Source organism: Elaeis guineensis, chromosome 12 (genome assembly GCF_000442705.2).
Source record: "Elaeis guineensis isolate ETL-2024a chromosome 12, EG11, whole genome shotgun sequence".
In the NCBI taxonomy this organism is placed as follows: Eukaryota; Viridiplantae; Streptophyta; class Magnoliopsida; order Arecales; family Arecaceae; genus Elaeis; species Elaeis guineensis.
Window position 1 is genome coordinate 12,077,888 of NC_026004.2, and position 14,804 is coordinate 12,092,691.

The 14,804-nt window shown below is 43.2% G+C and overlaps 1 protein-coding gene across 1 annotated transcript; it reads right to left on the reverse strand.

Annotated features, from left to right (window-relative positions):
• Nucleotides 1-3,798: 3,798 nt before the first annotated feature.
• LOC105055178 (uncharacterized) lies at nucleotides 3,799-14,082 on the reverse strand. The gene is made up of 4 exons (XM_010936927.3): nucleotides 12,248-14,082; nucleotides 11,984-12,138; nucleotides 10,219-10,442; nucleotides 3,799-6,011 (listed from the first exon to the last, which is right to left on the reverse strand). Exons 1-4 carry the CDS (start codon nucleotides 13,554-13,556, stop codon nucleotides 5,261-5,263), a joined length of 2,439 nt encoding a protein of 812 aa, XP_010935229.1. The 5' UTR covers nucleotides 13,557-14,082; the 3' UTR covers nucleotides 3,799-5,260.
• Between the last annotated feature and the right edge of the window lie 722 nt (nucleotides 14,083-14,804).

Genomic DNA, 14,804 nt, shown 5'->3' on the forward strand with positions numbered 1-14,804 from the left:
ATCCGTCGGAGGCCGATTATCCGACTGCTCCATGCCGGCGACCATTGCCGGAGGATGTGGGGCCTGGAAAACCAGAGGTGAGGCCGGAGCCTGAGATCTGGCCGAGGAGGCCGTGGGTCGCCGTGTGGATGCTTCGCGAGAAGGCATCGGGCGAGGATCCAGTGGGGGAAGGAGGAGCGGATGTCGGGGAAGATGACCAGAGGCGGTCCCGTTGAGCGCTCCTTTAAGAATAAGGGTACTGCAAAGGTACGCCCCCTTCCTCTAGCGTCAATCCTGTTGAAGCAAAAATCCGCCTGCGTTGGAGAAGCTGGAGTTGAGGGAGTCGTGGTCGCCGCCGGGACCTGCAAAGGAAATCTAAACCGGAGGTGGGGTTGCTCTGGCAAGACCCTCCGATGCTCAAGTCAGTTCTCTGCCTCAACAAGAATGGAGTGCTCGAACGGAAATTTTAGCAGAGTTTCTAGGTAAAAAATGAGAGCCTAGAGAATAACGTATCTGGGGTCCCCTTTTATAGACGGAGGGAGCAGCGGATTGATAGCGACTGTTTATGATCGCCTCGTCGTGGGTCGTACAGGACCAGGAGAAATTTATCATGAAGAGTAATGGGGTGGAGTCGTGGCTGTCACCATGGCTCGCCACGTGGAATCAGTTGTGGGGAGTGGAGCGGCGTCCGTTGTCGCGACTCGCCAGGGAGTGGTGGAACCGCACAGGATCCGCCGCAGGGAGTGGAGCAGAATTGTGGCCGTTACTGCAGCCTGTCAGGGAGTAATGGAGCCGCGTAGGATCCACCGCAGGGAGTGGAGCAGAGTCGTGGCCGTTACTACGGCCTGCCAGGGGGTCCAGACTTATCAGTTGAAGTTCGGTTGGAGTCTGATTTCCACGGAAGCCCGGATGGGGATCATTTGTCGAGGAACCTCGACCGAGACCTTCAACAGGAATTCAGGGCGGAAGTCCGGCTCCCGTGGGAGCCCGGACAAATCCTACTTGTAGCTGGAGTCGGAGGCGAAGTCCGACTCCCGTAGGAGCTCAGACGAGGTCTTCCCGCAGTCGAAGTTGGGGACGAAGTCCGACTCCCGTAGGAGTCCGGACGAAGTTTGTCTGCAGTTGAAATTGGGGACGAAGTCCGGCCCCCGTAGGAGTCCGGATGAAGTTTACCTGTAGTTGGAGCTGGAGACGGAATTCGGCTCCCGTGGGAGTCCGGATGAAGTTTACCTGCAGTAGAAGTTGGAGACGGAGCCCGGCTTCCATAGGAGTCCGGACGAAGTCTGCCTGCAATTGGAGTTAGGGGCGAAGTCCGGCTCCCTTAGGGGTCCGGACAAAGCTTACCAGCAGTCAAGGTCGAGGACGGTGCCCGGCTCCCGTGGGAGTCCGGGCGAAGCCTTCTAGCGGTTGAGGTTGGAGTTGAAGTCCGACTCCTGTAGGAGTCCGGGCAAAGTCTTCCTGCAATCAGAGTTGGGGGCGAAGTCCGGCTCCCGTAGGAGTCCGGACGAAGTTTGCCTGCAGCCGAAGTTGGAGACGAAGTCCGACTCCCGTAGGAGTCCGGACGAAGTCTGCCTGCAGCCGAAGTTGGGGATGAAGTCTGGCTCCCGTAGGAGTCCGAACGAAGTTTGCCTGCAGCCGAAGTTGGGGACGAAGTCCGGCTCCCGTAGGAGTTCGGACGAAGCTTTCCTGTAGAATCCCCTAGGGGTCACTCCTGACACGAACTTCGGCTGGGAAAATTTTACACCCAACAGGATTCAAATTTGATCAGATCAAAATTGGACAATTGGGATCCTACATCAATGATGCAAGCCATTGGATGCAATCTATCATCTCAAAACTGTTTGCGTAACAAAAATCATATGATTTAAAGACCCGTAGCCTATGCATCAAGTGATCAAAGATATATCTAATTCTATTTTATTTAGACTGTCCAATTTTTGATTACTTGATGCATAGACTAGAGATCTTCAAATCATATGATATTTTATATGCAAGCAGTTTTAAAACAGTAGATCACATTCAATAACTTAAATTATTGATATAAAACTCTTATTATAGAGTTTTAATCTGAGCAGATCTGAATTCAAATTTGATCAAACAAGATAAGCTAGTTGTATTGATATCTTAAGTTAGCTAGATAGCTACAAGATAGTTATCACGTGTATGTAGCGGCAAAAAATCTAACCTAAACTATTTATTAGAAGATCTGGATAGATTCTCTGCCACATTATTTTTTTTCTGGAGCACACGGTCACCGTATACTCTGAATGAAGTAATCCGGATGTTGTGGGGGGTTTTAATCCCACATTGATTGTGGTCAAGAATAACTTTGGTTTATATAGTTGAGCTCTACTCTCTCTCTTGAGGTATTTTTTGGGCTCTAATTCAAAAGATAAAATTATGTAAAAAAAATGTATGTGAAACAGCCTTCAAAGTAAATAATATCTCATGAAGAGCGGAGATCTCAAGCCATCCAAGTCAGGAGATCTTGGACCATAACCAAAAATGGCATCGAACGTAGGGCTCAAGCCTATGTTTAGAGAGGTAGTGGGCCGTTGTAACACCGCCGGATTGCCTTGCCCTGGTTTATAACAGTGACCCCAGGCGTAAGGACCATCACGTGCACTTGACCGCCCATCTAATCAAATAAATTAAACACCACCACCATCATATGACTGGCTAGAAACTGAGATGAACTCAAAGTGAAGACCAAACCCTGTACGCCGAACTAACCAGTGGTTTCATGGGATGTTTGTGCCGAGACAGCAGCGATGTCCCTTTTGCGAGTAGTCACGTCCCCGGTGGTCGCGAAGCCACCCAAGGAATTCGCAGCGGTGATGAAAGCATTGTACGTGTAGAAGAAACCCTTGGCAGGTCTGGGCAGGCTGCGTCGTTGCGGTGCTTGAGCATTTGATCCAAGAGTGATGCAGTAATGTGCGATCCCTGCGCCCGTGCCACCACCGCGGGGTTGGGCTGGGAGTGGAGCCACCTTGCCATTGGCTCTGGTAGCCGTTGGTGCAGCACGCGCTCGTGGAACCACAGTAGTCAAAATGGCTGCAGCATAGCACTGCTGTGCGAGGCTGCCATCGGCGGAGGCCGCCAACGGCGGAGGCCAAGCAAAAGGATGGACAAGAACCGTCCTTTTCCTCTCTTTTCCACCCTCCTTTTTGGTGTCTTAAGTAGAGACACAGGTCTTTTGGAGGGGTTTGAGTGAAGGGGGACTGCTTTTATAGAAGATGGAACAGTATCTGAACCTTATCAATGTCTCTCGTTTTCGTTTGGTCGGGTCAAGAAATGGACAGAGAAATCAACCTTAAAAATAAAGCGGTTTTAGATCCCCATGAGAGAGAGCAGGAATGCTTGGAAGCTTCTGTTGGATTGTCTTAGCTTTTAGCTAGTCGACGGACGCGGCGTCCGGTTAGTTGGAGATCACGACCAACTTGGTATTGATATTGATGGGGCTACCACTGCACCAAGGTTTTCGTGTATTTATTACTCCACTTAGAGCATTCTCCCTTTTCTTTACGAGCAACGGAGGCAGCAAGGAGCTTCCACTCAAATAAAATCTCCCCTCTCAGCCATTCAAAATACTGATCCCCTTACCCGAATCAGAGGCCTGTGTATCTCGTAAAGACAAATTGGGCAATATTCCAAACCCAACCAACAACGATCCATTTTATGAATCAAAGCATATCAAGTCTTGAGAACATTTTACAGCTTAATTGTTATCAACAAGGGTGAAAACTTTCATAAATTAGTGCCAGTTTTACAGAGAAACTGGAACAAGTTAGGGTCAAAAGTTCAAGCAAACGAAGCCGATAGGTTCATCAAGAAACTCTACACTAGCATGGACTGAGAATTAATGCAATTGATAACTGAATGTACAAGGCTGATTTATACAAATTCAACAATCTGAAAGAATGCATTGTTACCTAGAGCTAACAATTTACCAATATGTCCACCTAATTTTTATTTCTTCTTGCAGTTGCCATACCAAGATTGGGTGCAGGAACAGTCACTCGTTAAAATAGGCCATCTCACTTGAGGAAGCTGTCAACTAAGTTTTGCCTCAAATCAGTCTCCTTGCCCCTTCCCCTCAACATACTGGGCATTTCAGATACATTCTGCGACAAATAAGCATTCAACTGGTTTAGCCCCTCTCCTGACCATGTGGATTTCACCTTTTAAAAAACAAGAATAAGCAGCCGCTGTTTATCAGTAAGCCTGCAAGTCTACCAACTCATCCATTGCACTCCATCATCATGTTCGTTACTTGATCACATTTTAAACTCATATTATCAAACATACCTAAGTATAAGCTTCCCTATACAGAAAGTATAGTAGCTTGATCTACATGCTGGATACGGGCTATCTTTCAAGGTTGACATTGGCCTGCAAATATCTGTGAAAGCTCATGATTGCTGATATCAGTTCTGCCCCAGTTCAGAAAGAAATTCTTAGATTCTCCAAATCCAGCAGTTCAAGAACTTAATTTTGAGATCAATGACTGGGACTGGTAAATTGACCTCAGGCAGAAGCCATTTCCTAATGCTGATAGTGATCCTCAAAAATCTGTACATGCACATGGACGGATGATATGTGCTCTTTAGCTCTAGCTCAACCAGGAAAAAATAAAATCCAAATTCTCACCCCAGAGATAGACTTCTCCGAATGCAGCAACAGGCAGAAGCAATGGCTGATTGATCAGAGGCAGCAAGACACAACTATTTAATTTGTATCTGCTATATGGGATAGCTGACAATAAGATGCCAACAACATCATATAATCAAAGAGAATCCTCGACATTTCCTTCACCTCCTTTTTACCACCTATACCAGAACCTGAAAATTGCCTTTTGTTCTTATCTTGTTGCTTCATTCTTCCTACTCTTCTACCAATGTAGCAGGTTGGCATTTGTGATTTTGACGCAAAAAACTGCTTGATAGTGCCATTTTAAAATTTCCCATGCAGAGATGCTTTTGTTGCTTTTCATGTCACCATGATGCACTGGCATAAGACCGATTCATGTCATCGTGCATGACCATATTAGTCATGGACCAGACCCTTGAATTGGATAGGAGAGATCATCCAAGAGATGTTTCCTCATCTTAGCAGATATGAGATTAAGGGGCCAGTTAGCTCCAGCTGATGGATTCCATGATAGATTTGCTGGCATCCATTAATGTTCTTTTCAAATATTCCTTTGCATGAGCTGGTGTATTTACCATGGAAATGGACCGGACGCACAAGACCGAAGTTTGATAGCAAGTCTTGCATGAAACTATGAAACCTTTACATTTTCTCTGGCCAACTTTTGTTTCTCTTCCTCAGTACGCAAGTTGAGTTCCTCATATACTTTCATGGTACTAGCCGTAAAATTTTCCATAGCTTCAAAAATTTCTCGCAAACTTGACTGCAGACTACTTACTTCAGCAGCTAGGTCCTGACGCACTCCTTCTCCAGATAAGGCTATACCACTGTGATTAGATATTAGGACTAATTTCCTGTTTTGTGCTTCCAGTGCCTTGCGCATTTGCTGTTCATCTCTTTCCAAGATCCTAATTGTCCTATCCATATCTCTATTTGCCATCAGTCTCTGGCGTTGTTCAAGCTTGTGCTGCTCCCAAAGGTGAAGAACACATGTGGAGAAAGCTTTCATAGCATTGACTACTTCTGCCTCGGATATCCTATCCATAGTTTGCGTCCAGTAATTACAGATGACAAATACAGGAGGCGCACCTAACCTTCCAGGAGAAAAGGGTGGAACTCCATCATCTGTTTCTTCAGGCACATAATGAAGACCTTTTACAAGCCAACCATTTAAGGCTTTGACAAAACTCCTCTGAGCATAAACCCAGGCAAAGAAATTGCCAATCCAGTCCAGCAGCTCCAGCTCTAGCTTCTTGGTTGCTTCCATGTGATCATCACTAAGCTTTCCACCAGATACAATCGAATCTAGGTTTTGAGCTTCCGATACAGCCTGATGCTGAATATGATGGCATTCAAACATAAATCTCCACATTCTCATTAACCTGCAAAATTATTCACCTAAATTAGACATGTATCTGGTTAAGGCTCATCATACTTACCAGCAACAGCAAAAGGCCAATGCAAACCAGATGAGAGCTATTCAATGTTTTCATATCCAGAAAGGGTTAAATTCACAAGGACATGCATACACACTAAAAATATAAACTTAAAGTACAGCAGTGTCCGCTAGCTTCATATGAAGAATGACATCACCTATTTCTTTTTTTTTTGAAGTGATAACCTCATAATGCATGCTGATCTAGCAACCAGGCATGAAGGCATCAGTAAAAAGATAAGATGTATGTTACCTAAATTGAACACATGACCAAATTGAAGAACAAGTTTATGTATCAGAATTTAAAAAATTTTCATCTGCTTTCTACTAAAGTATATCCCATAGTCCCACAAATCAGATGAAAATATATTCAAGTCTGGTGAAGTAAAGCAACTAATCAGGCTGTGATAGTCATAAAAGTTGCCACGATTAGTCTTTCCATGATTGTCTTTGCTAATGTTTTTCATTCTTTTTAAATGTTAAAAATGGAACTGATATTTATTCTTTCAAGGGATGTTCATTCACAATCCCAACATATTAGTATTTTTTTTTTCAAATTTTTTATAGCTGAGGGCATGTCTTTTTAATTGTCTGTTAGTATCTTTGCAAATGTTTGCTAATTTTTTTGTCCACAAAAGGATGGACTGATATAAGCTCTATGACAATCTTCTTCCAAGTACTCTTCAACACATTTTCTAGGCAAACGATCTACTGTTTCCGTGCCAGTGAACACCAATGATTGTGCTGTCTAACACATCAGAATCTATTGGTTGAGACATGTCCGTTGAAGTTTTAAGAGGACTATGTGTAAGGCTGGCAGCTACCAATGTCATATTTAAAGTAACGAAAACTTGGCCTGCATGATGCATGTGGTTTATTTAACAAAGGGAACATTTGATGGATGGCAGTGGTCTCTTAGAAGCAGTAGGTTTGATAAATATGCTCCTGATTCATCCATACTAAAGTGGTCACTTCATACATCTGTTTTAAACAGAAGTACAAAGTGACCGTGAGTTTACTGATACTTCCATTTGGGAGTATGCATTAAAAGTAAATTTACTCAGAAGCATGTATTTCTAATTGAATTCAATAAGCTCACGGTTACTCATACCTATTTTAAACCTACATAATTTCGTGTTTTTCAATTCTTTTCCTTCCCAAGGTTCTCATCTAAAGCTAAGATCTCCATCTGAATCAGTATTCACATATAATATAAAGAAAATCTCAGCCTGTAATATCTTGGCAAATATAAGCAGATACATTCTAAGATATCGGCCAATACAATATAAATATAATAGCCAATATTTCTGAGCCACCTTTTCACTTCCTTCAATAAACATTTTAATGAAGGTTTTTTTGTCTGAGATCTCAGTCATCTTAGTATTTAGCCGAGACTGAGATGAACCAAGACCTCAATTATGTTAAGGCCCAACACAAAGTTGAAGCAATCAGGCGGATGGGCCCATGAGTACACAAGACAAAGTAGAATCCCTAGCCTATCCGATGTGGGACTATTCTTCAACAGGTTTATCCCAGTCAACATACGAGAGAAGGACCCAAGATACATCCAACAGGTAAAAAGGTGATTAAAACATATCCAACAATAAGTTTACATCATATCGTTAATACCTCAAAACTTCTCGATTTACATTGATTGAGATATTTAGACCCAGGACATTTGTACATATCGTGTCACAGGGTTTTCAACATTAATACAAGCCGAGACCTCAGCGAAGATGAAAGCCTTGGTTTTGACTAATGAATTCAAAATCAATGCCTTAATATAGTTTCTAATCTAGGATTCATTATACAAGTGAGGCTGTGCTTTCAAAAACTGCCAAAACAGGACCATATCGCTGTACCATATTGCTCCAACATGACATTGGCATAATAAAGGTGCCGAAACACAGAAACATCGTGTACTAGTACATAATGACCATTTCGGTGTGTACCAAGGGTACCGTATCGATGCACCAATGCATATCAAGAGTTTTCCATTTTTTTCAAAGCTGTTAGTTTTGGCAAATACCATTGGCACTAGCACTATACTGGCACCATACCATTCTGATGATAAAAGAGAATAGGGTTTGATATTGATATTTAAACTTGTATGAGATTTTGATGTCTTAGTCTAGAATATCAGCCAACAGCTCCTATACTTTCGTACCTTCCAATATCGCCCAAAATAAATCAAGATATTAGTTCATCTCGATCTCGGACACCAATAAGGCAATTGAGATCTTGAAAAATAGAAACACCATACCTTCCTTACATTCACTATCTTGGGAGTTTTATTTTCCCTTCTCATGTGAGATCCTATGAGATATGTTTAAATATATACTCTGGATAGATGGCATACATCTCATGAGTTTGCACATATGGTATGCTGTAGCATACCATACCAACACTCAGTATATCAAGCTGTACCGTACCAAACCACATACAGACACAGCAATAGGATGATACCCGTATGGTTCAGATATCAAGATGACGAACCTTAACTGTATTTCTCTTTTAATTCAGCTGATATACATCAGGCTAGACTAGGCTTTCAATGTCCATAAGCCAGCCACAACTGATATCAAGACATCTAAAGATCTTGTGCCCCAATGTTGGAAGAAAGCTTAGTTAAAAGATTACATTTTCCACCTATATTATTATCCTGTAAAATTCATCACTAATCGAACTTTTTCTGGTTTGCAGCAGGATGACTGTTCTAACAAATGAATAAATCATCTATTTCTAACACACCAGCTGCTGGTGTATATGCCCAAATTGGCCATCCGCCTGGATAGATGGACAAACACCCTATTCGCCTAAATTGGACGGCACTCTCTAGCTCAGCTCAGCTCAAATAAATGGGTCAAATCAAATGTGATTGGGTCTGCATCCTCTTTGTTTACCTTCTCTGCATCCTCTCTATATGCCCTACTGGCTGGCAAGGCTTCCATGGCTCCCATAACAGGTTGGCTCTTTCTACACATCCATTCTTCCATCCATCTCCTGATTCTTGTTCCCTGTTCTTCTTCTTCTTCTATTTTATTTTAAGGAAAATTTTGTGTTTCTTTTTCACAATCCATGCATTAATACAAGATAAACATAGGGCTTTTCTATACTTTCCACAATTTTTTCCCTTTCTCCGATCCAGGGCTTCTATTCCCTTTTTCAACAATATTTGCCTCATTTGGGCATCCAAAAGAGGACGCGAGTCTTTGTTTTATTAATTCTTTAATGCACCAGGATTCTTGTTAATAAATCTTAAATGAATAAGAGAATAAAAAAGATGGAACTTGTAACATAGATCTGAGTAATTTTCATGTTTCTGCTATGTGTTTTTATTCTTTTCTTCTCTTTCCATATGATTTTCTTTTTAAACAAACCCATATGAAGAGAGAGAGAGAGAGAGAGAGAGAGAGAGAGAAGAAAATGAAGAAATTTGTGGTTGTGAAAAGATGATTTCAAGAGTGTAATCGAAATTTCCAGGATAACCAATAGTGGCTTCTTCTGAGCCGTTAGATAATAAATATATGAATTTAAATGGAGATTTGAGCTCACATCTACATCCAATAGAGAATGCATGCTAAATCATTTGAGCTTAGACAACAAAGGTGTTTTGTATTTCCATTCTTTAAAGTTCGATCAATGTCTTACTAATTTATTATAATTTAAGTATAAATCATGCATTGATTGTTTTCTATCATATGAATGTGATATTGATAGTTTGTTGAGAATATTGCAAGTTTTAGTCATTGATTGAAATATATGAAGGTTTTGTATATCTTATACGAATATTGTTGCCTAGGCAATCACCTAATTGCTTGGGTTAGCTATTTGATAGCCATGCTCCAAGTTTAGGCTTATGAACTTCTTTTCCTTTATTAGTGATTTTTTTAGAGCAGCCATGAAAGAGTGTATTTGCCAAAAGAAGAATGCATTTACAAACAACTCATCAAGAACTGGCTTAAAATTCACATGTGGAGATTCCAGATCCACATACAAAAGCTAAAATATGTGAGCATGACTGCATACACGTGCAGGCATATAAATAAATAAATATTTATTTATTTATTTATTTATTTATGTTTACATCTAAATATGCATGCATGGGTGCATGCAGACAGAAAACTAAATAGACATAAAACTTAATCACATACCCTTGGATAAGCTCACTAATCTGTGGCCATAATTCGTCGTCCCTCAGCTTACTAATCTTATTTGAAATAGAATCAACAATCTGAATCGCTATTTTTATCTTTGTAGATAACTTCCTTATCAAGATTTGAACTGCCTCAAGCTTGTGAGCCTCCTCACCCTTTTCGCTCAGGCGTTTCAGCTGTTCGCATTTTCTATCATAGAGTATCCGCATCTTTTCCTCAGCCTGCAGAAGGGAGCAAAAATAAACTAAAACCAGCAATACACAAACATAAAATAAATAAAGCACGAAGAAATTCCTTCACTGCAAAAGCATCATCAATCATGCTTCCAACTGTCGATAAGCATGGCTTAAAATAGTAAATATGAGGCCCTTCATGATGCAAATTCTTACCCAAAGTGTCATTGAGTTGGTTGAGTTCAGTATGCATGACAGTGGAATCTTAAGATCAAGACAAGGTTTTAAAATACAGATATCTCAGTTTTATCTCCGTTATTACAGTTCTGGTGCAAGTAGAAGATAAACCAAGATATCGAGAAGGAAAGTGAAAGAATATTTTAAACTGCTGAGATTTACAGAGGCATTATATTCAAAGACCAGGAAAATCATCCAACAAGTTAAAAGCACTATGTAACCTTCCTTTTGTGATGTTGATTATGCTCTTTACTAAATTCTTCTGCCATTTTTTTTCTCTTACTCAGAGCCTCAAGTCTTCTTTCAGCCATAGCACACCATCCACCAGCAACAAAGTCGATGCTCCATTGAATCTATATCACCTCCTTTGAGAACACTGCTGATGTCCAATTGGATCAATCTAAATTCTCAATAGGTGGCTTTCCCCCGTCTCTCCTGATTCTCTTCCCCTTGGTCAGAACCCTCCTCAGGCCATGGTGGATCCACCATCCACTGTCACCACTGACAACGTCATTCATCTCAAGCTCACCTTTGTAAAAGAAGTTGCTTGCATCCCACCATGTCCAACCCTCTCCTCCAGGCTTGACAACAGAGGTGTAATCACCGATGATTTCATGTCCCACCAACCCACGACAGGAATCCAGTGCTCCCAATCTAAGAAAAGATCGGTGGCATGAAGACAATGCTAAGGAATGTTCAACATATATCAGCTTATAATTGCCAAGATATTAGTGCCCAGTATTTTGCATATATCAGATAGGCATGACACAAATGACATCTCAGCTGAGATAAAAACCTTGGCACAAAACACTATTGATATCAATGTAATAGCAATATACTCCAATGTCTGAGGAAAGAAGGTGATAGGCAAAAAAAAAAAAAAAAACACTAGGTGACAAAGATTCCCAACACCCAACATGTCCTTCTACACGAATATAGAGCATCAGGCTATTTTCTTGGTAAAAAAGAAAAAAAAAATCAATTGAAAAGCGACGTCTAAGGATGCACTTTAATTTCTGAAGAAATGCATAGGAGCAAGAACAATTTCTTAGAAACAATTATATAACACTTTAACTAATTATGATTCAGAAGTAAACAAAATGACCATTAAATACTCATGAGGTATGTAATCCCATACTAGCATTGTTTAAAGAAAGGAAATAATAGAATTACAAGTCCCCTGAATCTTTGGTACTGGCAACTATTGACCCACACTCAATCATTACCAAATCAATAATTATTGACCTAATTGCACAGAGGGATGATTCTGTCAAAGGATCAGGTCCAATGCAAAATCAAAAAAATATCAGCTTCAGCAGCATCACAAAGACGACCAAAAGTTTGTAACATACCTTGACTTCATCAAGGAGCTTCTGCTCCCACATGTACAATTTCTGCAACGTCGATGAAAGATTACCACAGGCCATTGCCTTATCCTCTTCATATTCCAATAAACCCTCATTTTTAGAAGTCGAGGGCGGAAGCCCACAAACCATCACAGCGGACACTGCTTGAAGTAACGATTTATAGAAATTTACTCAAAACTTGCACTAAACACAACAATTTAAACAAAAGCAAAACAAAAACAAAAAACAAATCGGACTTGGTTGCTGAACCTTTATAAACAGAATGCTTCTGGTGATATGGGAGCTTCCCCACTTCTAGCATTTTGGAGACTTCGTCGGCCGACTCGGACGCCCTATCAAACTGAGTCTTAATCTCCTGCACAACCTCAGAAACATCATGATACCTTCGGGGAGGAGGAACAGCAGCCACATTCTGCTGCTCCTCCGATCGCTGAATCTCATCAGCCACGACGCTCTTCTCAACCACATGAACCTCATGCACTGAACTACCATCACTAGTACCCTCCCCTGACTTGGACGTGCGATGAAGACCCTCCTCGACATCGCTGGAACTATCCTCTTTCGCTGCCACAGCAGCAGCCTTGGCAGAGTACTTTCCTGGAGCAGCAGCAGAGGTGGAAGCCATAGACTTTTGGTCACCATAGGCTTCCTTGACGACCTCGTGCTCCTCGTCCTCCAGATCGGGAATCCCTTCCTCCTCTCTGACCTCCTTGGAGCTCCGGCTAGGGGTATAGGGAATATAGTAGCTATCGTTGTAGGTCTCGAAGGGGTTGAGGAAGTCCCAAGTGGAGGTCCTCGGAGGCGACGGGGGAGGCGGCGGGGTCTTGGACGAGGAGGGGGAAGCCATGCTTGCCACGGTGGGGGGCTGCGGAATGTTGGGAGGAGGGGAAGAAGATCCGAAGAAGCCACCCATGCCGGCATAGCTCGGATAAGAGTCGGTGTAAGGGTGAGAGTAAAAGCTTGGATTTTGAGGGGGATAGGTGTAACCATAGTAAGGGTAGGCGGAGGGCGGTGGCTCCGAAGAGCCGAAGCGGACGGCCTCGGGGCTCTGCGGCCGCTGCTCGAAAGAGATAGAGGGGTTGGTGGGATGGTTGCGGGCGTAGTTAACGTTGAAGAAGGTGGGGCCCGGGGCGCCGTCGGGGTGGAGGTGGAGCGGAGACGATCCGACGGAGTGGAGGTGGAATTCCTCGTCTTCGTCGGAGTCCTCATCGGAGAACTGGATGTGGGAGGAGGCGGAGTGGGTGTGGGAGTGGTGGCCGCCAGCACCGGCGGGGGCGGGGGCGGAGGCGGGGATTGCAGCGGGGGGAGGGGACGGGGGCAGAGGGGGGAGGGGGTCTCCCTTGCGGTGAGTGGGGAGGGGGAGGACGGGGGAGGCCGGGGGCGCAGGGTGGAGGAAAGCGTGGAGGGCGGCGCCAACGGAGCGGAGAGAGCGGGAGTACGCGGCGTGGGCGTCGGCGAGGGCGTAGCGGTGGCGGATGGCGTCGGCGAGCAGCAGAGTGCGCTCTCGGCAGAGAGCCACCGCCTCCTGATCCTCCAGCTTCGACCCCGCACAACCCATCGCAACGAACAAGCAGAAGAAATCAAGAAAAACCAAGCGGACAAGGAAGCAGAGAACGGATCATCACATCACATCATCAGGAGGAGGAGGAGGGTCATCAAAGCGAACCGAAGGAGGAGAGAGAATCGATCGGATCTAGGGTTTGGAGGGAGGAGAGAGAAAGGGGAAAGGAGGAGAGGGAGGAATATGGGGGGTGTTCCGCTTTTGGGTGCCAGCGAGGAGAGCGTCGTCGGGTTGCAGAGAAGGAGGTAGTGGGGTTGGAGTTCGGGTGGGAGGGGAGAGAGAAGATGGGGGCCAAAAACCATGGCAGCGTCGTCGATATTATCAAAAAGAAAGGGAAAAAGGACAGCAAGAGAGAGAAGGGGGAGGAGAGCTCTAAGAAAAGTACAGCGAAATTATGAGCACCGGACAGGAGAATTTCTTTCCGTTTTAGGAGAGAGAAAGGTTGCGCGGTGGGGTGGGGGAGCGTGAGGGAACGCGGTGGGAGAGAGAGAAAGAGAGGCAGAGCAGAGAGCGCCGTCCGTAGTTTGACGCCTGTTGCCGCCGTGTGACGCCTTTTATTTTTGATTATTTTTTGATTACTTTTTGTTGGATTACTGTTGGAAACCGACATGATGACTTGAATGCCCCTGGCGCGAACCCGCGGGCTGTGAATTAATTTCTTGAAGCTTTTGCCCCGGTCCATGTACTCGCCCGACGCAGTTTGGTTTTAGTTTTGAATTAAAATAAAGTATTAGTTGGGTCGCATTCTTGACAAGATTATTAGCTGGCTCAGTCCTCCTTAATACACCCACTATATTACGTATAATGTCATTAGGTTAATCACTTAATCTTATCCTATAATATCATTAGATATAAATTGGAACAATATCATTTTACAAAAGATGTTGTATACGACGTAGAACACCATCAATCTTTGCTTCAAACAATGAATTGACGTATAAGCAATTTTGAAATAGGACACCAACTAATTGTCTAGCATGTCATTTTCTCGTGGTGCGACATGCATCAATTATTCTCGATTTGCATGCAGGCAAGTCGTTTTAGCTAATTACCGTAGAGAATCTGTAGGTGTTTGTTTAATACTAGTTGGGCAAAATATTCGACCAACTCTACCAAACAGAGGGACAACGGGTATTCGGTCCTTTTCTCTCTGACGTTGGTCCGATCTAATCTTCTCTTTTATAAAATTTTCTACGAGGTATTTCCCTTTCGTGCTGGACGCTGAGTAAAAACTTATAGAAGATT